This window comes from Mauremys reevesii, linkage group 1 (assembly GCF_016161935.1).
Source record: "Mauremys reevesii isolate NIE-2019 linkage group 1, ASM1616193v1, whole genome shotgun sequence".
Classification (NCBI taxonomy): Eukaryota; Metazoa; Chordata; order Testudines; family Geoemydidae; genus Mauremys; species Mauremys reevesii.
In genome coordinates, this window is record NC_052623.1 from 36,870,870 (window position 1) to 36,893,965 (window position 23,096).

The 23,096-nt window shown below is 44.8% G+C and overlaps 1 protein-coding gene across 6 annotated transcripts in view; it reads left to right on the top strand.

Annotated features, from left to right (window-relative positions):
* Positions 1-23,096, top strand: part of ARHGAP42 (Rho GTPase activating protein 42) — a 258,286-nt gene that overhangs the window by 143,740 nt on the left and 91,450 nt on the right. For all 6 annotated transcript variants that reach the window (XM_039486640.1, XM_039486657.1, XM_039486648.1 and 3 more), the window contains one exon: positions 2,664-2,735. In XM_039486640.1, the coding sequence (XP_039342574.1) occupies positions 2,664-2,735 (72 nt within the window). The remainder of the gene's footprint in view (positions 1-2,663; positions 2,736-23,096) is intronic.

A 23,096-nucleotide genomic window follows, 5' to 3' on the forward strand; every position in this document is an offset into this window, starting at 1 on the left:
GCAAGTGGTTGTAAGACAGTAGGAGTTCAAGTCTCCATCACAAATCTCAATTTCTTTCCTCGTGGGAGATGGGGAAAAAGAGAGACATCCATTCTATAGTGCCCAAGTCCCTCTTGTGCCAAACGTTAAAACAATCTCCCTTGCTTTTATAGATGCTAAATGCTTCAGCCATGTCCAACCAGCTGTCAAGACATGTAGCTTCCTCCTCACAAACTTATTCAATGCAGGTGTGTCCTTGAACTGGGCTTCATGAGGCCTTGGTTCTATTCCTGGCTGTGCCACAGACCTGCCATGAGGCCTTGGGCAAGTCACTTCACCTGTGTTTGCCCTTGCCTTTCCCATTTAGAATGCAAGCTCTTTGGGACTTGGTCTGTCTAACTATGTGTTTGCATAGTGCCTAGCACATAAGGGCCCCAATCTCAGTTCAGGTCTCTAGTTGCTACCTTAAATACCAATAACAAATCAGAATATCAATGAAAAATGACAATTTAGGGAACAGCATAACATTTAATACAATAGCAAAATGAATAAAACAGGAAATACTGTATAGTACCGACTGTCATATTTAATTCAATACAAGCTCAGTGGAGTCACACTGGCATAGAGGTATTTTGGTAAGGTCTGGCTCTCAAGACTTCTAGTTTTGTAGGCCATACTTCTATTATTTTGTTATCATGTCTGCAGGACATTCTACCATATGCTAAATTTTATTATTAAGTCTTTGTCATAAACACTGTCAGCAGTGGTGTCAGTTGTTCTGTTTTTCAACTTGGTCACTTTGGGCCACCACGTCATCAAACTTGTCGAGTGCTGCTAGTGCTACCTTAGTGTTTCTATTAAGTAGGTATGGCCGTTTGAGAGTTTTGCTTTTTTTCACCCACCTTCTGTCTGCAGGGAACACCTGACTGAGAGAGTGACTGTGTGAGCTTTGGGAATGAAATCTTAGTTTTGAAAAAAATCTGTTTGCTGAATTTTTGTTTATATTTTACAGATTAATTTGTCTGGACTATTATAGCCCTTTGGAAGCTTTCATGCTATAATAGCACTGTGTCTTGTCGCTTATTATGTAAAGCTACCACAGCATTCCTCATTCATATCTGTCTTATTCACATTAGCTCTGCCCATCCTCCCTACCTGCCAGAATCCAAATGTGGAATGCAATGTATGTGGTAAAGACCAGAAATGAGGGAACAAACAATTATTTATGCAGGAAACTTAAAATGCTTTGCTATTAATTCCTTTAAGGTAAATAAAATGTTGTATAATCAGTTTTTTTATTCTTTATTTCTGAGGTGAATAATTTACAACAATAAAAATGGGGGGACACCAAATCTGTGTGAGAGATACATAACTTTGCAACTGAAGTCAGTGACGTGACTCAGAATGAGGCTCGTATAAAAAGTCTTCCTCTGGCTGTTGTGTCTAAGCCTGAAAATGAATGATTTCTCGTAGAAATTTTAGCAAAAAGATTGAGTACAGTTTTTTTTAAGTGGTATTGCATGGCAAAAAGATAAATACATTAAGATAGCAAAAGAAATGAATAGATCCTTCCTAGCCAAAACCTAATGAGTGACTTACATGCCACATAACCCCTTAGCTTTGAGGTTAAGTAAGGTTTAAATAATGCACAGGCATTTTTGTTTGCCTTCTGCAGTGGAGTGAATTTCACTCTAAGGCAGGGGTTCCCAAACTTGGTTTGCGGCTTGTTTAGGCCCCTGGCAGGCCGTGAGATGCTTTGTTTACCTAAGCATCTGCAGGTGTGGCCGCTTGCAGCTCCCAGCGGCCACAGTTCGCTGTTCCTGGCCAATGGGAGCTGCGGGAAGCGGCGTTGGCCAGGCCACCGCTTCCCGCAGCTCCCGTTGTCTGGGAACAGTGAACCACAGCCACTGGGAGCTGTGAGAAGCCGTACTTGTGGACGCTCAGGAAAACAAAGCATCTCGTGGCCTGCCAGGGGCTTACCCTGAACAAGCTGTGAACCAAGTTTGGGAACCCCTGCTCTAAGTGAACAAACAATGGAAAAAATGAAAGCTATCACATAATTAGAGCTTCCAGGTTAAGTGTAAGAGGATAAACATGATAGTTGCCAATTTTATATATTTTGTAACTTTTTTCAGCTTTTCTTTTGGATTATTCCCTTAACTGGCGTGGCTAGATGATCAGAGGGGATTGCTGAAATGACTAAGCTATCTATTTATGCACATAACTAGTCTATGTAGTCATGTTCCTAACACTGTTACCTTTGTCTTCTCCCCAATTCTGCCAGATTGTTTTACTTCCAGTTGTTGCATCTTGTCTGAAATTAGATTGTAAACTCTAAATTTCAGGGAAAACAAATACCAGGAATCCTATGTATGCAGCATGAGTACTTTATTTTATATTGACAAATATAATTAAGTTTTAATTATTTATGATGATGCTTCATAATTCATTGGGAAATGTTTTGTAGTATACTTTATAAAAGCAAAGAAGCATTTGTAAGTGGAGCCTTATCTGCACTCTGCCGTTAAACCTTCTTTGACAACTGTGATGAAGCCGCTGGGTTTTTATCAGGTTCGTAGATTAGCAAAGTGAGATTTACTGAAGTTGTACTGTCACTGCCAAATTTATTTAAATATTATATATGAAAAAGAGACATATTTGAATATTTATATTTGACATTTCAGATCCAGAATGCCAATGATGTGTTAATAGCACCACTGGAAAAGTTTCGTAAAGAACAAATAGGTGCAGCAAAAGTAAGAAACCAATTCTTATTTATTTTATATTTGCTTGAAGTTCATGTTATGTTGATTGTTAGATTACAAACATTTTAAAGTAATGATACCATTGTTCTCAGTGTATTTGTGTATTGATAAATTGGACTTAGTTCTTTGCTTCAGAGGAATGGAACATTTTAGAAGGAACATTTTAAGGTTCTGGATATATTGCATACCTCAGGCACTAACAGAACCTTTTGTTTTGCAGCAAATCTGCCATATCCTTTAGTTGCCTTTATTTTCTGAATTTAGGTTTAATTCACTCTGATATGGAAAACCAAAAAGTAACTGAGAAATATGGTAGATACTCAGTTTTTACTAGCCCAGAGTCATTCTAATGTGCATTGTGAACATCTCCAATGTTCCTATCCTAGCAGCTGAAGAAGCAGCGAAGGCAGGAACTCTGAGAGAACTTTTTACAGTTTTGTCTGCCCTATACTCATTGGCTGTTTGCTTCAGTCCTCTCCCTCCCCCTCCAGTCTCTTCACCTCAGCTTCATTCCCCACCTGCCACTTTTACCCCCTTCTCCCCTGTCCTGGCCCCTCACCCTACTTCCCTCCCCTTTCTTTCTATTTTTCTTAATCCCTCCTAAGTAAATCCAATATCACCTCTTTCCCCTCACAAGTATGGAAATAACGTGATGTTTTCTGCTTGTGTGTTACATCCCTCCCCCACCTTGTGTCTATAATGTCAAGTTAGATAGCAAGCTCTTTGGGGGTAGGGACCGTTTACTACGGTGTTTTCACAAGGCCTAGCACAATGGGGCCCCATTCTTGGTTGTCCCTTAAGCACTGCCATAAGAAACATCAGTAATAATAATTTTGTGCATCTGGAACACTACAAAAACTTAAATAATAGATAAACAAAACTGATGGAGGAAAGGAGAAACCAAAAAAGAGTGGTTTTAAAATGGGAGGAGAAACAGTCAGATGAACTGACTCACCTCCAATTCCTTACAAAGAGGCCTATCTCCCCTCTGGGCGCAGCAGAGGAGGCGAATGACAAAGCCGCTGATTGTGGCTCCTTCATTCTAAGAGCAGCCAAAGTCTTGTTCAATCCTTGGTATAGTTTAGAACCACCTTGGCGCTATTCTATACTGCGCTGTGGATGTAGTGGTTCCAAAGGGGCACTGCCGATTCTCAGAGCTCAGTGTGCTTTGGCCATGTCTCTTTCGGCCTTTGCCCCCCTCTGGGTTTCAGTGTCCAGATATTTCTTCTATATGGAGAATCTCTAGTCGGTGGTTTAAGACATCTATATAGTTGGCAGAGCAGCACAAAGAGCTGTAGCAAGGCTCAATATTGAGCCCAGGGAACCTGGAGGTGCATTCAGAAAAGGAGTTTCCTAGGTGTAGTCTCTCAACCTAGAAAGCCCTATTTCCTGCTCAATGCAGAATTCTTAAGGTGCACAGAACTCTGCTGATTAGTTGCCTTGGAGAGTCTTAAAGGGTACAATAGTTAATAAGGTGCGTATTCTGGTACCAGACAGTGCTCCCTGAGTACATGTACTGCTTCTGAAATATTGTACCCTTGATTTAAAACTTTGCAGACAGATTATCTGGGAAGTCTTTCAATTTTTAATATTGCTTTGGTTTGAAGAAACCATTCTAGTTTTGTTTAGTTCTTGTATGAAGAGCATAACGTGGTGGGCCTATAAAATAGATAATAGGCTTGCACTCTTTCTGCATCAGAGCAGAGTCACAGGAGGAGAAAATATATATGGTAAGAGGAGAAATGGAGAATGTAATGATAATATTTGAGTGTTTTCTGTACTACTCCTGTGAGTGTTGCAGAGAGATGGAGAACCCTCTGTACAGGAACTCAGCACATGTTTAGATCAAATTCCTGCTGTGGACTTGTGGTCAGACTTCTGTGGACAAAGAAGATGTTTCCTTCCCTCATGTTTGATATTTTTTTTGTGTACAGCTGCATGCTTTCCTCACCACACCTATGTCCTGCTATGTAGATACAGAACATGGAAATTTTTTAACTATGCTGCAGATGATAGAGTGTAATGCCATCTGAAAATGCTTTCTATTTTTTTAACAGTTTTCATTCCTACATGCATTGACAGTTGTTTGATTCTTTGTGTTGCTATTTTATTTTGTAATAACATAGTTTCAGGGACGTGATTGCCTGTTCTATAGAGACTCACTGTGTTGCTGACAGTGTCTGGAGAAGCTAATCAAGACTCTATCTAGAGGTCATTAACATGGCTTCTTAGTCAGTGTGCGGAGGTCATTGTAGAGCAATGTGCAGCACTCACTGTCCCCTTTAGATATATGCAATCAGTGACTCTGTAGACAGTTAATACTTCCGCCTTTGGGGATTGCTCACTCCCGTTTGCTGTTGCCATAAACAGTAACACCAGACACTTTGTACAGGGCTCTACCTGGGCAGAGCACTTTACAATCATTAATTAATTCTTACAGCGTTCCTGCTGGATAGGCATTTGTCCCCATTTCATAACTGGGGGAAAAGGGACATGCAGAGGTCAAGAGAATTGCCCAAGCCACACAACAACTTAGTGGCTGAGCTAAGACTGGAACCCAGATCTTCCAACTCAGTCTTGTGCCTAATCCATTAGACCAGGGGTCAGCAACCTTTCAGAAGTGCTGTGCCGAGTCTTCATTTATTCACTCTAATTTAAGGTGTTGCATGCCGGTAATACCTTTTAACGTTTTTAGAAAGTCTCTCTCTATAAGTCTATAAACTATTGTTGTATGTAAAGTAAACAAGTCTTTTAAAATGCTTAAGAAGCTTCATTTAAAATTAAATTAAAATGCAGATCTTATCAGTTTAGTGTGGTGGTTCTTAACCTGGGGTGCACGCACCTCCTAGGGAGGGCTGGTGCAAGGATATTTTGCACCCCAGGCAAAACTTCCACCTTGCGACTCCCCCTCCCCCCTTGCACATTTGTTCATTGAGGGGAAAATCCCAACGAGCCTTTATAGACCTCAGGGGCCAGCCTGCCCAGGGGCCAGCCATGCCCAGGGGCTGCTCCCCAGACCAGGTCCCCCCTCCCCGCGCCCTGAACTCCCCTGGAGGGTGCACAGCCCCCCCCCGCAAGCCCTCCCCTCCCCACCCCACCCAGGTGGCCCCCGCCCCGAGTCCACTCACTGCCTTTGTCGGGCTTGGGCTGCTGCAGCAGCTCGGCAGGGAGAAGCTGCCTTCCGGAGGCACCGGAGAGCCAGAGCGTCCCGCTTGCGGCAGCAGCGAGCCCCAGCCATGGAGGAGCCGGTGCGGTGCAGGGGGGCGGTAGTCCTGCAAAGGCAGTGGTGCCGCTAGTGGGGAGCAGCTGCGCCCTCCCACCCCTCCCGCCCAGGCTGCGGCTCGGCGCCCCCTTGGGGGCTCCTGCAGGCTGTATGCAGGTGCCAGCCCCCATGCGCCCCCCCCCAGTTCTCCCCTCACCTAGGGTTACCATATTTCAACAATCAAAAAAGAGGGGAGACCCCTGCCTTAGCCCCACCCCCATCCACTCCCTCCCACTTCCCACCCTGATTGCCCCAGTCAGAACCCCCAACACTCCCCTGCTCCTTGTCCCCTGATTGCCCCCTCCTGACACCCCCCCACCCTAACTGCCCCCCTAGGAGCCTACCCCCTACCTGTCCCCTGATTGCCCCAACTCTTATCCACATCCCTGCCCCCAGACAGACCCCCGGGGACTCCCATGCCCCATCCAACCACTCCCCGCCCTCTGACAGGACTCCAAGAACTCCTGACACATCACACCCTCCCCCTGCTCCCTGACTGCGCCCTGGGACTCCCCTTACCATGCCCATGCCGGTCAGATGCTGGCTCCATGTGGAGGCAATACTCCACATGGAGGCAATGGGAGAGGGGGAGCTGCGGGAGGGGCAGCGGTGAGGGAGGAAGCTGGGGGGAGTGCCTGACTGGGCTGCGACCCAGTGCCCCCCGGGGGGGCTCCTGCAGCGGATGCATGCGGGTGGTGGTCCCCGTGCGCCCCCCGGCTCTCCCCTCACCACGCTCAGGCCCTGCAGTTCCCAAGAGTGTGACCCGCCGCTGCCCCTCTGGCAGTAATCTCAGGGCCCCGTGCTCCGGCGGCTCGCATTCCTGGGAGCTGCAGAACCTGAGCGCGGTGAGGGGGGAGCCAGGGGGCGCACGGGGACCACCGCCCACATGCATCCACTGCAGGAGCTCCCCAAGGGAGGCACCCGCACCCTAACCCTGCCACCAGTCTGGGGTCCCAGCCACCGCTCAGCCTCCTGCCGGCCAGGGGTTCCGTTCACTCAGCCGGCAGCGTGCTGAGCGGGGCTGGCAGCCGGGACCCCGGCTAGCAGCCACGTGCCAGGCAAAATCGGCTCGCGTGCCAAAGGTGGCACGCGTGCTGTAGGTTGCCGACCCCTGCATTAGACCTTGTTACCTTTCTTTTGGACCATTAGGTTCCTGGGTTGACACCTCTTAGACTCAGCCACCAGACAGGAGCTCTACTAGTTGGTTGTTTTAGAAAAATCCAAAATAATTATATTTGTCTTTTCTTCTTCTGCTTTGCCTGAGTTCAACTGTCAGCTTCAATGCTGGGTGGTTCAGACCACCCACATAGTCTACGGTATGACTGGGTCTGATATGAGGTGGACCTGTCAAATGAAATAGTTGCAAAGGGCATTGAGATGAATGAGAGCAGCACAAAGAGGTGATACTTAATTACATTTAATGTTCTTCAAAAAAAGAAAGGAGACCCTCTAACAAGAATGGTAAATCTATAAAGTACAATAGGAATGGGTTAGTAATAAAGGTATGGAAAACTGAGGCTATGTTGCCACTACAAATTACTTCAGCATAATTTACATCGCTTAGGGGTGTGAAACTTACAAAACTCTTTAGTTAATACGGGTTTGCACAGAAGATTTGCAAACTTTAGTGAACTTTTTGGCTGAATGTGGAGTGATCTCTGCATATGTAACAAACTGGAAACCCAGTTTGGACTTTTGTAATGAAAGTTTCACAGCACTCGAAGGATGTTTGTACACAGTGATTTCATTTATACTTGACATCTTCACTGGGCCCTCAAACTCTCTGGATAGTGGTAAAGGTGCCAAAGATGCAAACCTCACCACCTTGTCCTGCAACAGGAAAGGTGCACTTCTTTGAACTTGCTTTTTTTTAACATAAACTCACAGCAGCATGTACATTTAAAAAAAAATCCAAACCCTAACAAAATAAAACAGCCCTACCAAAGAACACAATAAACTGCACGTACAGTTCTCCCCTGAAGAGAAGATGGGAGAGAAAACAAATCACAAATAAGAGATGTTAGTCCCATTGCTAATGCACTCCTGCAAGTTGCTCCGATACTATGGTGACGTGTGTATAAGAATCTATATAGAATGGAATAGAAAAAAGCAATATATTTAGAGGTAATTTTTGTCTGATTTTTTTTTTAAGAAATTAGGCGTGCAAAGGTAGGTTAAATTGTGCTCCTAGTTTTCATGCACAATTCCCACAACTGCAAGCACAATTCAAGTAGCTGGGTGTGAAAATGGTCAATCGGTCTTTTTGACCAGAGTTACCTGGTTTGTGCTCCTATATTCTTTTAAAAACATGTTCTAAACATTGTATCATTTTCTTTCTTTATCAGACCTTTTTAATTTGAATTGTTTTACTCCTGTTAAGTTTATAATATGAACCTTGTAGAAGTAGCACCTTGCTCAAATGTGAGCATTATTAGCATCTATATAATGGGAGGTATTTATACATATCAGTATGAGCTATCAGCTTTTGTCAGAATTCACTGGGGAAGGAAAGGATGTGAGGAAGGGTTTTGAGTATTTAGGGTGTCTTCTTTTTTCTTTCTTTTTAATTACTGGATTTACTTCAGTGGGAGCTGCATGTATACCTAAAGCAGATATAGGCCCACAAAGTTAAAAATAAGGGTTAGGAAGAGGATTTCTGACAGAATTGTGGTAATGGAATTGCACAAATTAGAAAGATTATTGAGGATAAACTATACCCAATATACAGTATAAAGCTGTACATCTGTATTTTATATTCAGTGTCACCATAAACCCAGTGAGTAAAGTTCAAGTGGTTTTCATATATCAAGTGGTTTTCATATATAATATATATTATTGGAACCTCCAATAATAAAGAATAATCCTTTGTAAGACACAAAAACTGTCCCCACAGATCTTGGAAATAAAATATTAGTGTTTGTAACCAAACCAACAGTACACAATCTACGTCCCTTACTGCCCTTCTTGATTATTTATATTACTTGCTCTTCTGTTTTTATTGCACATATTTCAATTCTTCCTTTTCTGTGCACATTCAGTTTAAATAAAATGGAGAACTCTCTAGAGACTACAGAAATCCAGCCTTGCATTAGGTAGCCTGATGATTTACTCCATCTGAGTTGAAAAAATGACCTCTGTAATTATTGTATAAATCATAGGAAAAGCGGAGTGAGCTAACTGGGAAAAAATTTCAGGAATGAAGCAACTTACCTTATTTGGTAAATGTGGTTTGCTGGTCCCCAGCTGGTAACATTGGTGAGATCATTGTGTGATGTGTTGTGTGCGCTAAGGCCAAACTCTCATGTTTCTTTTTATCTATCAAGTACAGTATTTAGCAATATTTGTTCAAATGTTCATTGACTTTTACTACAGACTAAATCAGATCAAAGAGAAAAGAAGAAAACTTAGATTTTTTTAAGAGTTAAAAGAACAGTGTTATTTCCCTTTTTAAAATTTCATGTTTCAGAAAATTGTTATTTCTTCTATCCCAAGGGAATTTCTGTTGTTGTTTTTACTTTAATTCATTCTTAGCTATAAGTATTCCTTTTAACTTGGAAAACAAATTCATGTTCACTGCTGGGATTAATTTACCCTAGCTATATTTCACCGCAGCTCACTTAGTCTAGCCACAGAAGTTACAGTGTAGTTTGTAACTGTCACATTTGTATTGCCCAACAATGTAACACTCATAAAACAAAATGAAAATATAGCTTTTACAGTTACATTATGCAGAAGTTATTAAAGTTTCTTGGCGAGTCACCCTATAGCAGCTGGAAATCCACTATGATTCCGTAAAGGAAGCTAACTTAGTTTAGTTTTAGGATATCCAGTGCAAACGCAAATTGGTTTTTAATGGCGGTAAACAGAAAGATTCCTTATCATTAGAGAAATGGGCAGAGTCAACGTGTCATGGTAAGCTGGTATCTGAGCAGAGTCAACATTGGGCCTTGTGTGTCCACAAGGTCACCAGTTTTGAAACCCTTTAAGTATCAGTGTGAATCTGAGCTGACATGTAACAAAAGTACATGTCAAGTTATTTTAATTATAAGGCTGTAAGCAATTGCCAGGTGTTTTAAGCTGGCCATGACTTGTCCCCAAAGCCAGGTCACTGTAGGGCTTTTTAAGCTTTTTGTCTTGCCTCAATTTGTGCTCGATATGAGGTTGAGGGGACAGAAATTGGACTTCTGTGAGTTCCCCTTGATGGCCAAATGGCTGCTGCCTCTTGACCCTGTTCCTATGCTGACCTAACATTGTGGGCAGTAGAAGCAATAGAGTAGCGCAGTGGAGGCGACAGCTCACCTGGCAGCTGGCACAAAGGAAGAATAGACTCTTCAACACCAGCATCTTCCCTCTGCTGGGGAGAACAGACTTCATGGAGGGAGAGAAGAAGAGGGCTCCAGCCACTCTCCCCACCATTCAATAACAGCAGCTCCCCTGGTTATTCGTGGAGAGGAGGCACCTTGAAGGTGGGGAACTCTTTCAGAAGGAGGAGCAAGGGGGTGAATACTGGAGAGGGAAGTGTGAATCTCAGGGGCTGGGAGGAGGGAAGGTACATGGGGTTCCCTGGTAAGTGGAGAGAAGAAAGAAGGAATCTAAGGATGGTAATGGTGATGGGAGAAGGGTGAAAGGGAAAGAGGCCATGTGGGTAAGAGCATGGGAGAATGGTCAGAACAGAAGAGGGGTGAATGAGAGATAAAGAATAAGCAGAAATGAGACACTCTTTCTCTTAGTATATACATTTTATTTTCAGAAATGCCTTAACCAACCTTTTGATTCTTGTTTCTGTTTTTAATTAAACAAAATTGTTTCTTCATCTAAAAGTGTCCCAGTGCAAAGGTCCAGCCTGGAATCCAGAATATTTTATTGCTGGCTTACAACTGACCCATAATCATAGTACCATGATGGTGACACAGGAATATGTCATTTTTGTCTTTCCTCAAAGTTAGAGAGGTTAAGAGGATTTCTGAAGTTAGAAATCCTTTGCTTTCTATTTTTGTTCAATTTCTTGTAAATTGTTTTAGTCTTGTTCTGTTGGTGCATATTAATAAAATATCCCCTTAATATCATCATCATCATCTGCGACAGCTTGCTAAATTCACCTTGAAAATATTTTTCATCTATTGTATTTAATTATTTGAGTGAATCCTAATAGACCAAGTGGCTAGGCAGCAGTTCTGCAGAGAAGGACCTAGGGGTTACAGTGGACAAGAAGCTGGATATAAGTCAACAGTGTGCCCTTGTTGCCAAGAAGGCTAACGGCATTTTGGGCTGTATAAGTAGGGGCATTGCCAGCAGATCGAGGGACATGATCATTCCCCTCCATTTAGCATTGGTGAGGCCTCATCTGGAGTACTGTGTCCAGTTTTGGGCCTCACACTACAAGAAGGATGTGGAAAAAGTGGAAAGAGTCCAGCAGAGGGCAACAAAAATGATTAGGGGGCTGGAGCACATGACTTATGAGGAGAGACTGAGGGAACTGGGATTATTTAGTCTGGAGAAGAGAAGAATGAAGGAGGATGGATCTACACTGTTCTCTGTGGCACCAGATGACAGAACAAGGAGCAATGGTCTCAAGTTGCAGTGGGGAAGGTTTAGATTGGATATTAGGAAAAACTTTTTCACTAGGAGGGTGGTGAAGCACTGGAATGGGTTACCTAGGGAGATAGTGGAATCTCCTTTCTTAGAAGTTTTTAAGGTCAGGCTTGACAAAGCCCTGGCTGGAATGATTTAGTTGGGGATTGGTCCTGCTTTGAGCAGGGGGTTGGACTAGATGATCTCCTGAGGTCCCTTGCAACGTTGATATTCTAATCTATGATTCTAGACCTATGGTAAATGCAGCTTCCCTATAAACTGGGTATTGATCCAATTTTATGATGCTAGAAAGCACATAATTGTGGTCTGCTGCTGAACAAAGGCTGCACAGACACAAGAGGGTTACACAGGAGAACAGAAGCACTTTGTTGTAAACATTTTGGCTTTAAAAAGGCACCTTTTGATATGAGCTTTAGAATAACAAGTAGAATGTAAAGCTCCAACAGCTTTGACATACTGAGGGAAGGAGAGGGGGGAAAGTTCAGCTGTGCCATCTTTTAACTTGTTGCTTTCCTATAAAAATAAATAAATTACTAAGTGACAGAGGTGAGGAACTTAGCATGCTTAGGGCAGACATTCCTGATTCCAGCTCCATTTCTGGCACTACCACCCCACTACATTTCTGTTCAGCAGTATGTGGCCACCAGCTCCCAGCTGAGTAATTTTCAGGTTAATTTGGCTGGATGAGTCAAACACTGAATTCATAAGGTTGAGGATGGGAAGTAGTTCTATTCACCATTATTTACAAGACCAACAAAAAGGAGTTTATTGGGGAATGGGATTATATTACCATATATACTCGATCATAAGCCGATTCATTTATAAGATGACCCCCCCACCAAGATGGATAAGTAAAAATGGAAAAAATTTATAACCCGTTCATAAGCCCCTATAATTCGGGGGTTGGCAAACTTTGGCTCCTGGGCATCAGGATAAGCTGCTGGCGGGCCGAGATGGTTTGTTTACCGCGAGCGTCCGCAGGCACGGAGGTAAACATAAGTAAACAAAGTGTCCCGGTGCACCAGCTGCTTACCCTGACGGGCCGCGACAGCAACTGGTGGGGAAATTTTTTGGGGGGGAGAAGCTGGGAGCCAGGGGAGTAACCCCTGTGACCACCCCCCACATGACCCCACCCTAGCCCGGGACCCCCACACTCTCCCCAGCCCATCCCTTCCCACCTTATCTGGGGAGGGCCACAGGAGGATGTCTCTGGCCTGGGTGGAGCTGCTTCGGCAGGCTGGGCAGCGCAGCCACAGCATGTTCTGGGCTGGGCCAGGCGGCGCGGCCGCAGCATGTTCCAGAGGGCTGGGCTGGGCTGGGCGGCACGGCCGCAGCGTGCTCCGGTGCCCAGGCGGCGCGGCCACAGCCTGCTCTGGGGGGCAGGGCCGAGCAGCACGGCTGCAGCCTGCCAGCCCCGGAGCTGCAGCTGCTTCGGAGGCTGGGGAGAGAGCAGCGTGGCCAGAAGCGGAGAGACTCTGGCCCCGCCTCTTCCCTTCTGGCTGTGCTGGCTGTGCTGCCTCTCCTTGCCCCATCTGTTGCGGGCAGGGGCTGTGTCCCACCTCTCCCTCTCTATACCCGTTCATAAACCGACTCCCTTCTCTGGTGCTTCCCTTTTTTACTGAAAAAAATTGGCTTATGAACGAGTATATGCGGTAGTTTTCTAATCAGATATTACTATTCAGGGGTCCAAAATATTAGACTCTCTAATCTGAATAATGTGTTAATCCCTCATTTCTAATACATTTCCTTGTCATCTTGTTTGTTGGGCTGTTTTTTTCTTCAAGTTAGGGATGTGTTGAATTTGTTCAGGCCAAACAAGAAACTTAACCTAAAGGATCTCTGCTTATTTCAGACTTTTCATGGGACCCAATAATTTTACCAAAACAACTCTAGTAACAAGGGAATTTATGCACAGAAATAACACAGAAAGATCAAAATAGCTGTCCTGCAAACCAGCAAAAAGCAGGAAATATGTACTTAAGGACCATGAGTAGTTGAGGCATGTGGCATATCTTTTCTGGTACCTAAAGTGATCATCATTTTGAATTCAGAATTTGCCAACAATTACTACATGTCAGTAGATACATTTCTGAGGTAAGCTTTATCCAGTCTGAAGGCACAGTAAAATACTGAAGTACAGTAACTAATATATCTCTGGTATCAGAGGGGTAGCCGTGTTAGTCTGGATCTGTAAAAGTAACAAAGAATCCTGTGGCACCTTATAGACTAACAGACGTTCTGCAGCATGAGCTTTCGTGGGTGAATACCCACTTCTTCAGATGCAAGTGGTGGAAATTTCCAGGGGCAGGTTTATATATGCAAGCAAGAAGCAAGCTAGAGATAACGAGGTTAGTTCAATCAGGGAAGATGAGGCCCTGTTCTAGCAGTTGAGGTGTGAAAACCAAGGGAGGAGAAACTGGTTCTGTAATTGGCAAGCCATTCACAGTCTTTGTTTAATCCTGAGCTGATGGTGTCAAATTTGCAGATGAACTGAAGCTCAGCAGTTTCTCTTTGAAGTCTGGTCCTGAAGTTTTTGTGCTGCAGGATGGCCACCTGAATATCTGCTATTGTGTGGCCAGGAGGTTGAAGTGTTCTCCTACAGGTTTTGTATATTGCCATTCCTAATATCTGATTTGTGTCCATTTATCCTTTTCCTTAGAGACTGTCCAGTTTGGCCGATGTACATAGCAGAGGGGCATTGCTGGCATATGATGGCATATATTACATTGGTGGACGTGCAGGTGAATGAACCGGTGATGGTGTGGCTGATCTGGTTAGGTCCTGTGATGGTGTTACTGGTGTAGATATGTGGGCAGAGTTGGCATCGAGGTTTGTTGCATGGGTTGGTTCCTGAGCTAGAGTTACTATGGTGCGGTGTGCAGTTACTGGTGAGAATATGCTTCAGGTTGGCAGGTTGTCTGTGGGCGAGGACTGGCCTGCCACCCAAGACCTGTGAAAGTGTGGGATCATTCTCCAGGATGGGTTGTAGATCCCTGATGATGCGCTGGAGGGGTTTTAGCTGGGGACTGTATGTGATGGCCAGTGGAGTCCTGTTGGTTTCTTTCTTGGGTTTGTCTTGCAGTAGGAGGCTTCTGGGTACACGTCTGGCTCTGTTGATATGTCTCCTTATTTCTACTGTAGTTTTGAGAATGCTTGGTGGAGATTTTGTAGGTGTTGGTCTCTGTCTGTGGGGTTAGAGCAGATGCGGTTGTACCTCAGTGCTTGGCTGTAGACAATGGATCTTGTGGTGTGCCCGGGATGGAAGCTGGAGGCATGAAGGTAGGCATAGCGGTCGGTAGGTTTTCGGTATAGGGTGGTGTTAATGTGTCCATCAATTATTTGCACCGTAGTGTCTAGGAAGTGGACCTCCCGTGTAGATTGGTCCAGGCTGAGGTTGATGGTGGGGTGGAAGCTGTTGAAATCGTGGTGGAATTTTTCCAGAGTCTCTTTCCCATGGGTCCAGATGATGAAGATGTCATCAATGTAGCGTAGGTAGAGAAGGGGCGTGAGTGGACGGGAGCTGAGGAAGCGTTGTTCCAGGTCAGCCATAAAAATATTGGCATATTGTGGGGCCATGCGGGTGCCCATAGCGGTGCCACTGATCTGGAGATATATATTGTCATCAAATTTGAAATAGTTGTGTCTGAGGAGTTGTGTCTCTGTGTAGTAATTGCATGTAAGTCCTGACTCTTTAATGGGGAACATGGAATCCACAAATAGAATCGCCTTAGCAATTTTCTTAATAAACCATATTGTAAATAGGGAATGTATAATATTATTGTGCCAGTTACACATTGCGCAGCAGTAGTGGCAGTTTCCCCTACTCTGCAAGCACCAGGGGTGGGGGCTCAACCCTCGGACCGCCCACGCCACCCCTTCCCCCAAGTCCTCACCCTTAACCCACCTCTTCTTCCCTCTTCCTTCCCCCTTTACTCTGCATGCCACATCCTCACTCCTCCCCCCTCCCTTCCCTGCCCAGGGCAACCAGCTGACTTGCGATGATCAGGGGGCATGAGGGAGGGGGGAGGAGTGAGGCTCCCCCCTTCACCCTCTGCCTCCTGCCCACGGCAATCAGCTGGTTTGCCATCCATAAAAGACACTGACTTTTAAGAATAAAAAATTCTATCTGTGGATGCCGGATGCTTCATAATAACAAATATTATTCACTCCAGGGATCTCATCTTTTGGATAATGTCTTTATTGACAGAGAAATAAATAAACCAAACAGATTATTTGTTCTCTCTCTGGTATAATTCCCTCCTTCTGTGTGAGACAGTTGAATATTATTTTTCACTCACATAACTTAGTCCATGTCTAAAGTTTAACCTATGTATTTTTAAAAGGCTACTTTATCCCCCTTTCTAGACTTTAAATTTCATCGGTTCAGGTGAGGGCCGTTATGATCCTGTGCAGCCGGGTCAAAAGTATTTTAAAAGCTGGATTGTCTCTGACATCTTAAACATTCCTGTTATGATAGCAAGAGATAAGGAGAATCCCTATAAAGTGTGTATATCTTATATATGGTTTTTATAGGTAGCTGATATGATATGTGGTTTGCTGTGACTTCAGCAACTCTCTTCTCTATGCTCAGTGCCTTCAAATGGACATCCTATACTTGTAGAAAGAAACCAAAACTAGCACACTGATGTTCTGTGGGGGGCGGGGGACTTTCCCACCTACTCTGAAACAGTTCACACCTCGCCTGTGGTTTTGCTTTAACAAACAAACAAAAGGCAATCTAAAATCCAATCCTGTACTACTTTTCTAGCTCGGAGTTGCTCAGTCAATCTCCCCCATGCCTCTTGTTCTCTCCTGCATTTTTATTCTCCCCATCTGTTTCCAGGCTTGATATTGTTGGCAGGTGTTGCAGGGCAGAGCTGACTTCACCAACTCTATTCAGGACAGACAAACTCCCTTTGGCCCTAGTTCACACAATCTAACCTGGGATCATTTAAACACATAGGTTTACTTTTTCAGCAATAAGTTTACCAGTGTCTTCCAAACATGGAAATGTATCTGTTTTGTGCGTGCAAAACATGCGTCTTTGCTTGCATAACACAAACTATGTATGCATATGACAACCTATGCACCTAGATTAGCATTTGCTCATGTAATTACCTTGTTCTGCAGTAATAACTGAAGTGAATGTTCATGGTCAGTCACTAATGCTGTGTAATAGCAGCAAACAAATTGCACCAGCTATTTTGTAGTAGACCAATTCTGCTTCTTTGTGTCTGCAAGAAGATGTTTAAATATATGTTATAAAGAGACATCGGGGAAACAAAAATAATGTGCTAATTGTGCCTAGATAGATGAAGAGCTCTGAGTCACCCTCTTTTCCTCTTTCTGCCTTCTCTTATTCTCGCTAACTCCCCCATTCCAGCCATTCTTCATTCTACATCTACCACCAACCGAAAAAAAATAAAAAAATTAAAAATAGGTAATTAACAAAGCTGCACCAGTCCCCAGCTTCAACCTTGATCTGTTTTTGTTAGAGTAAATTCTTTTAGGGGCAGCATTGTGTATGGCCCAGGATCTGCAAGTAACTACTTGTCGGAACAGTCTTGCTAGGGTAAAATCACTGAAATAATGAGTTGCACCAAATAAGTAACAGTTCCGATTTTATTAATGACATTTCAAGGAAATCACACATTTGAGAAGTGCTGCATGTGTGAGGGGGGATCAGTTAGCATTTGAATTGGACAAACTTTGCAAAATATTTCCATGTTCAGAAACATTCAGCATTATCCATCCAGCGCTATAACAGGATCATAACAGCCCTCACCTGAACCAGACTAAATAGCAAAATAATCATAATAATAATTTGTATATATTTTTCAGCAAATACAGGGAATGAATAATCTGAAGAATTTATTCCAGTTAGTTCCACCTTGATCATTGCTGAACTGAAAACACAAAATAAAGTGAAGTTGAGGAACTGCCATTTTAACTTACAACGTTTGGTTACAGTCGCCTACATAGTGAATTAACGGAGATATCATTGGAGAAGGGAGAATGTCCAACCATCATAGAAACTGAAGATCAGGTTCCCATTCACACACAATCCTCTCCCTTCCTTTCTCTGGTTCCTTTATTGCATATGCTTTACTCTGCTCTGTTTTGGTATGAGGGAGGTAGGAGCAGTGTGGAAATGAGTGGAATCTTGATCTCTCTAAAGATGAATTGAAGAGGAGATTTCTGAATATTCGTTCTGCTGTTAGTAACACTCACGCAGCATAGGGGAGTTAGTGGTGGCAGATAGGCAGGGCAAAGAATGCAGCTGAGCAGATGAAGGGAGAGACAGAGAGAAAAACTGGTAGAGGAGTGTTACGTTCTGCTTCACTCCAGGACAGCAATTCCCACACCACAAGAAAATGAAGCAAGACATGCAGGTAGCTTGTCAATCAAAACATGTACTAACCATAAAGTAGTTAGGACAGCAACACTCTGAACAAAGCATAACAACAGTCAATAAGCAGATACGTAGCAGCAGGACCTGAGTAGCTGCACACACCCTGCGCTATGCAGATATACATAGCTGTTTTCCCCTGCATCCCAAAAGGAACAGGAACACAGAGTTCAATGATCAAGAACCAGGAAACAGAACAGGAGCAGGAAGGCAATACACAATAGTCATCAGAATTTCCTTCCCTTCTCTGCAAAAGTTCAGCAGTACCTAGCTGGAAGCACCAGGTGATTCCAGGGCCATAGGTTATATCTCTGATTCAGCTCAGTTGGCCACATGACATCATCATATGCAGACACTATGTCCTCTTTATTATTTGTTTCCCTTTCAGTAGGCAGTAAATCTCACTGGTTAACAAGGCATTCTCCCTGCGGTGAACGCACATGCCACATTCCATACCCCACCACCCAAAAGATCATGCCACAAGTATAAAAAATGCTTCCAGACCCTTTCCTAACATACCCTGCTTATCCAGGATAGAATGCATGGAGCCTTGCATGGATATATTTGTTGAAACCCACATATTTCCTAGCCACATTAGTTGGCTTCCAGATCAGCAAAAGGATGGGATGAACCTTTTTCATCTTCATAGACAACTTCTCCCTTATAGCTCAGCTGAAGAAGTAGTAGAAAGGGGTTTCTCCAATATTTTCATGAGGTGTACCCCAAATGTCATATAAAGCATGACTTAATGCAATAGGGAAGGATGTATCTTGACGTTCCTCCAGTATGCAAGGTACACTCTCCTTCAGACTTTCATGCAGTCTCTCCACTATCCCATTTTTTTGGTGATAGTACACAGCAGATTTGTAATGTACTGTACCAATACGCATCCTTCTAACTCTCTTGATACAAAAGGAGCTACGTTATGTGAAACAAGGCTCTCTGGTAGGCCATACACAGTGAATAAAATGGTTACAAGAAATGAGTTCTTTTGCGGTGTTCTGTGAAATTATGAATGCAAAAGGGTAAGATAAGTAATAGTATACTAAAATGGGGCAGAGCACGGCCACCTATGTACTGAGCTAGGCCAAGGAACAAACAAACTGCTACAATCAGCAGATAACAGTAGTGAAGCAACAGCCTGTTGCCGAATTCGAGAAGCAGGAACCAGGAAACAAAACAGGGCAGCACAACCAGTCATCTCAAGGGGGAGAAGGTAAGAGAAACCTAGGAAGTATGAGATACAGCCCAGAGTGTGGGAAGGGTAGGAGGTAGTGGGAGGGACATGTTGTGTGTAATTTAGCTGTGCCGCTTTCCTAGAAAAGAATGGTTCCCCTGATCCAGCTAACAGAAGGGAAATGAGGAGATCTGGCCTAGAGTGGAAGGTTGCTGCATTGCACACTTTGAACAGTTACACTACCCTATTACATTTTTAGTTCACAGCTTCTTTAAAATTCACCCCAGGATTCACTCAAGGATTACTCTAGACTGAAAAGCCCGTGGAGATATTGTTACAATTGCCTGGTGGCACATGGCAGTCCCAAACCCCCAAAGCCTGAGAGATGCATTATTGTAAATTAGAAGTTCAGAGTTTGACAGTGCCATGTTTCTGTAATAATATCTTACTAATCGATCATGTTATGTATGCTGGTTTTTTGGTTTTTTGCAGGTTAGGACAAATGAAACCCTGATTCTTACAATGGTATTTCCCCTCAGTTCCTTCAAGATCTTTAGAGACATGGCAGCATTTGAAATAAAAGAGTAATAAGTAGTTCTGTTCTGCTCAGGCATTACTTGAAGGGTGTTAAGTCACTGAGCTGCTATTCTCCACCTACACTGTAAGGGTATGGCTACACTGGCGAGTTGCAGCGCTGGTAGTTTGCAGCGCTGGTCATCCAGCTGTGCAGGGCCAGCGCTGCAGTGTGGCCACACTGACAGCTACCAGCGCTGCAGTGTGGCCACATTTGCAGCATTTGCAGTGCTGTACTCAGAGGTGCATTGTGGGCAGCTATCCCACAGAGCACCTCGTCCCGTTTTGGAGCCGTTTTGGCGCTGAGTATTGTGGGAAGGGGAAGGAAGTGTGTGGGTCATTCCGCTTCCTGTTCCAACGCCCCGTGGTGCATCGCTTCACTTCCCAGCAGTCACAGTTTCGCCGTCCACGTTTCTTGCCATTGTGAGTGCAGCACGCTTTCTGTGTGAAATGGAGCCTGAGCTGCTGAGGACTTTGCTGATGACTGTCACCAGCACATCACGTTTGGCAGTTGAGCTATTCCTTCAGCTCCAAAGTGACAGTGAGGAGTCCGACGATGATATGGATTTGCCTAATGCGGGTGACATGAAATTGCTTGTGGCGGTAACGGAAATGCTCAGCACCGTGGAACGCCGCTTTTGGGCTCGTGAAACAAGCAGTGAGTGGTGGGATCACATTGTCATGGAAGTCTGGGATGATGAGCAGTGGCTGCAGAACTTTCGTATGAGAAAAGCCACTTTCATGGGACTGTGTGCTGAGCTCGCCCCCACCCTGCGGCGCAAGGACACAAGATTGAGAGCTGCCCTGACGGTGGAAAAGCGGGTGGCTATTGCAATCTGGAAGCTGGCAACTCCAGACAGCTACCGGTCGGTCGGGAACCAGTTTGGAGTGGGAAAGTCGACCGTTGGAATCGTGTTGATGCAAGTTTGCAGGGCCATTAATCGCATCCTGCTAAGGAGAACCGTGACTGTGGGGAACGTGCAGGACATTGTGGATGGCTTTGCAGAAATGGGTTTCCCTAACTGTGGAGGGGCAATAGATGGGACGCATATTCCTATTCTGGCACCACCCCACCTAGCCTACGAGTACATTAATCGCAAGGGGTATTTCTCTATGGTTCTCCAGGCGCTTGTGGATCACCGTGGGTGTTTCATTGACATTTACACAGGCTGGCCTGGAAAAGTGCATGATGCACGCATCTTTCGGAACAGTGGCCTGTTCAGGAAGATGCAGGAAGGGACATTTTTCCCAGACCGAAAGATCACAGTAGGGGACGTTGAAATGCCCATTGTGATCCTTGGGGACCCCGCTTACCCATTAATGCCTTGGCTCATGAAACCCTATACAGGGAAGCTGGACAGGAGCCAGGACTGTTTCAACTACAGGCTGAGCCGATGCCGAATGACTGTGGAGTGTGCTTTCGGCCGTTTAAAGGGGCGCTGGCGGGCGCTTTATGGGAAGCTAGACTTGGGGGAAAGCAGCACCCCTGCGGTTATATCCGCATGCTGTACCCTCCATAATATTTGTGAAGGGAAGGGTGAAACATTCAGCCAGGCATGGACCAACGAGGTGCAAGTCCTGGAGGCTGAATTTGCACAGCCAGACAGCAGGGCTACTAGAGACGCCCACCACAGGGCAACAAGGATTAGGGATGCCTTGAGGGAAGAATTTGAGGCTGAAAGCCAACAGTAATGTTTTTTGCCTTGACCAGGAGTGACGTGCACTGGTTACAGTGCTTTTAAGTGCTTGTGTTTTCCTTGCTGTTTGTTACCTGTGTTTTCTTTGGGGTTTGTTATCTTTCACTTTATGCAATAATAAAAACTGTTTCATAATCAAAGAAATCATTTATTTAAAAAACAGGAAGTAAACGGGCAGGGGGGTTGGTTGTTGAACTGTACATTCATAGGTTTGCATATGTACTGCCAGGAGTGCTGTGCACCTCAGGATTGTACTGTTGCATGGTGATGGGGGTTGAGTGCAGAGGGTAAGGTTCGTAGTTCTCTGGGCTCATAGGTGACCGTACAGGTGTCGGGGGCAGCTGGTGATGGTGTAGGTAAGAACCTGGATGCTGGGGAATGGGACTTGGAGCTGACATTGGTGCATAGGGGAAAGAGGTTTGGGAGGGTGGGGGTTTGGCACAGTAGTGCTCTGCCTGCATTGCTACCAGTGACTGCATACAGTCTGTTTGGCGCATCATGAGGTTTATAAGCTGCCTCGTGGTTTTCTTCAGCATCAACGCCTTTCTCCTGCTTTCTGTTTCCTTCCAGTGCTGCATCTTTTCTCTCCATTCCTGCGCAGTTTTATTCTCTGTTGCACACTGGTTCATAACTGCCTTCACCAAATCTTCCTTGCTTTTGTTAGGCTTCCTTCTCAGGTTTTGAAGCTTTCTTTCAGTCACTGATAAGACCGGACCAGGACTAGTCAAGGACACTATAAAAATACAGCAAATGATACATTTTAAGAGAGCCTGCATTGTGTATAATCTGAAGTTAGTTTCAAGTCTCACACTGTAGCATTCCTCAGACATTTCAAACACAGCTAGAGAATTCACAGCCTCCCAGAAATGGTAAGTGAGGGTATCACATAATAGAAGTAGAAGTCAATAAAACATGGGAGTCATGCTGGGAAACACTCCCTCCATGTCCCTCAGGTGCTTTTTGCTTCATGGGTGCACTACTTTTTTTGGGCTTTGGTAAAGGCAGGAAGCAAGCAGCAGTTGGGAGACCTGCACTGAAACACTCCCTCCATTTCCCACAGGAGTTAATACTTGAAGATATCTCCCTGCTGCGGGTTACCTGGGAAGCAAGGGAGGGTCTCCTACAACAATGCGGATTCCGCCCTGGCCCCTATGCAGCTTGCCTGTGTGCAGCCATGGTCCCCCCACCCCTCCTGGAACAGTGGCGCGGACGCGTTAGCCTGACTGGGACAGGGACTACACTGGATCTCCCTTTAAACTTGGTCACGCAAATTGCCTATGCTCTTGCAGAAACTTTTGAAGAGATTACAGAGGCAGATTACCGCGACGTGAAAGACATCAGTGAGATATTCCATATCTAGGCATGCAAGCATGCAGCCATACCACCCCCCCTCCTCTCCCAAAACCTTTGCATTGCAATAAAAGCTGCTTACCTGGGACCTGCTCCTGTGATTCTTCTGCACCAAGTCCCAGGGGCTGCGACTGGCTAGCTTCCTCCTGGCTTGAGAAGAGCTCCTGACTGCATGCCTCCTGGGACTCCGGGGTGTCTTCCCCCACCACAGTAGCCTCACTGTCTGCCTCCCCCACCCCTCCTCTACCGGCTCTGAACTGTCCATCGTGGTCCTTGGATTTACAGAGGGGTC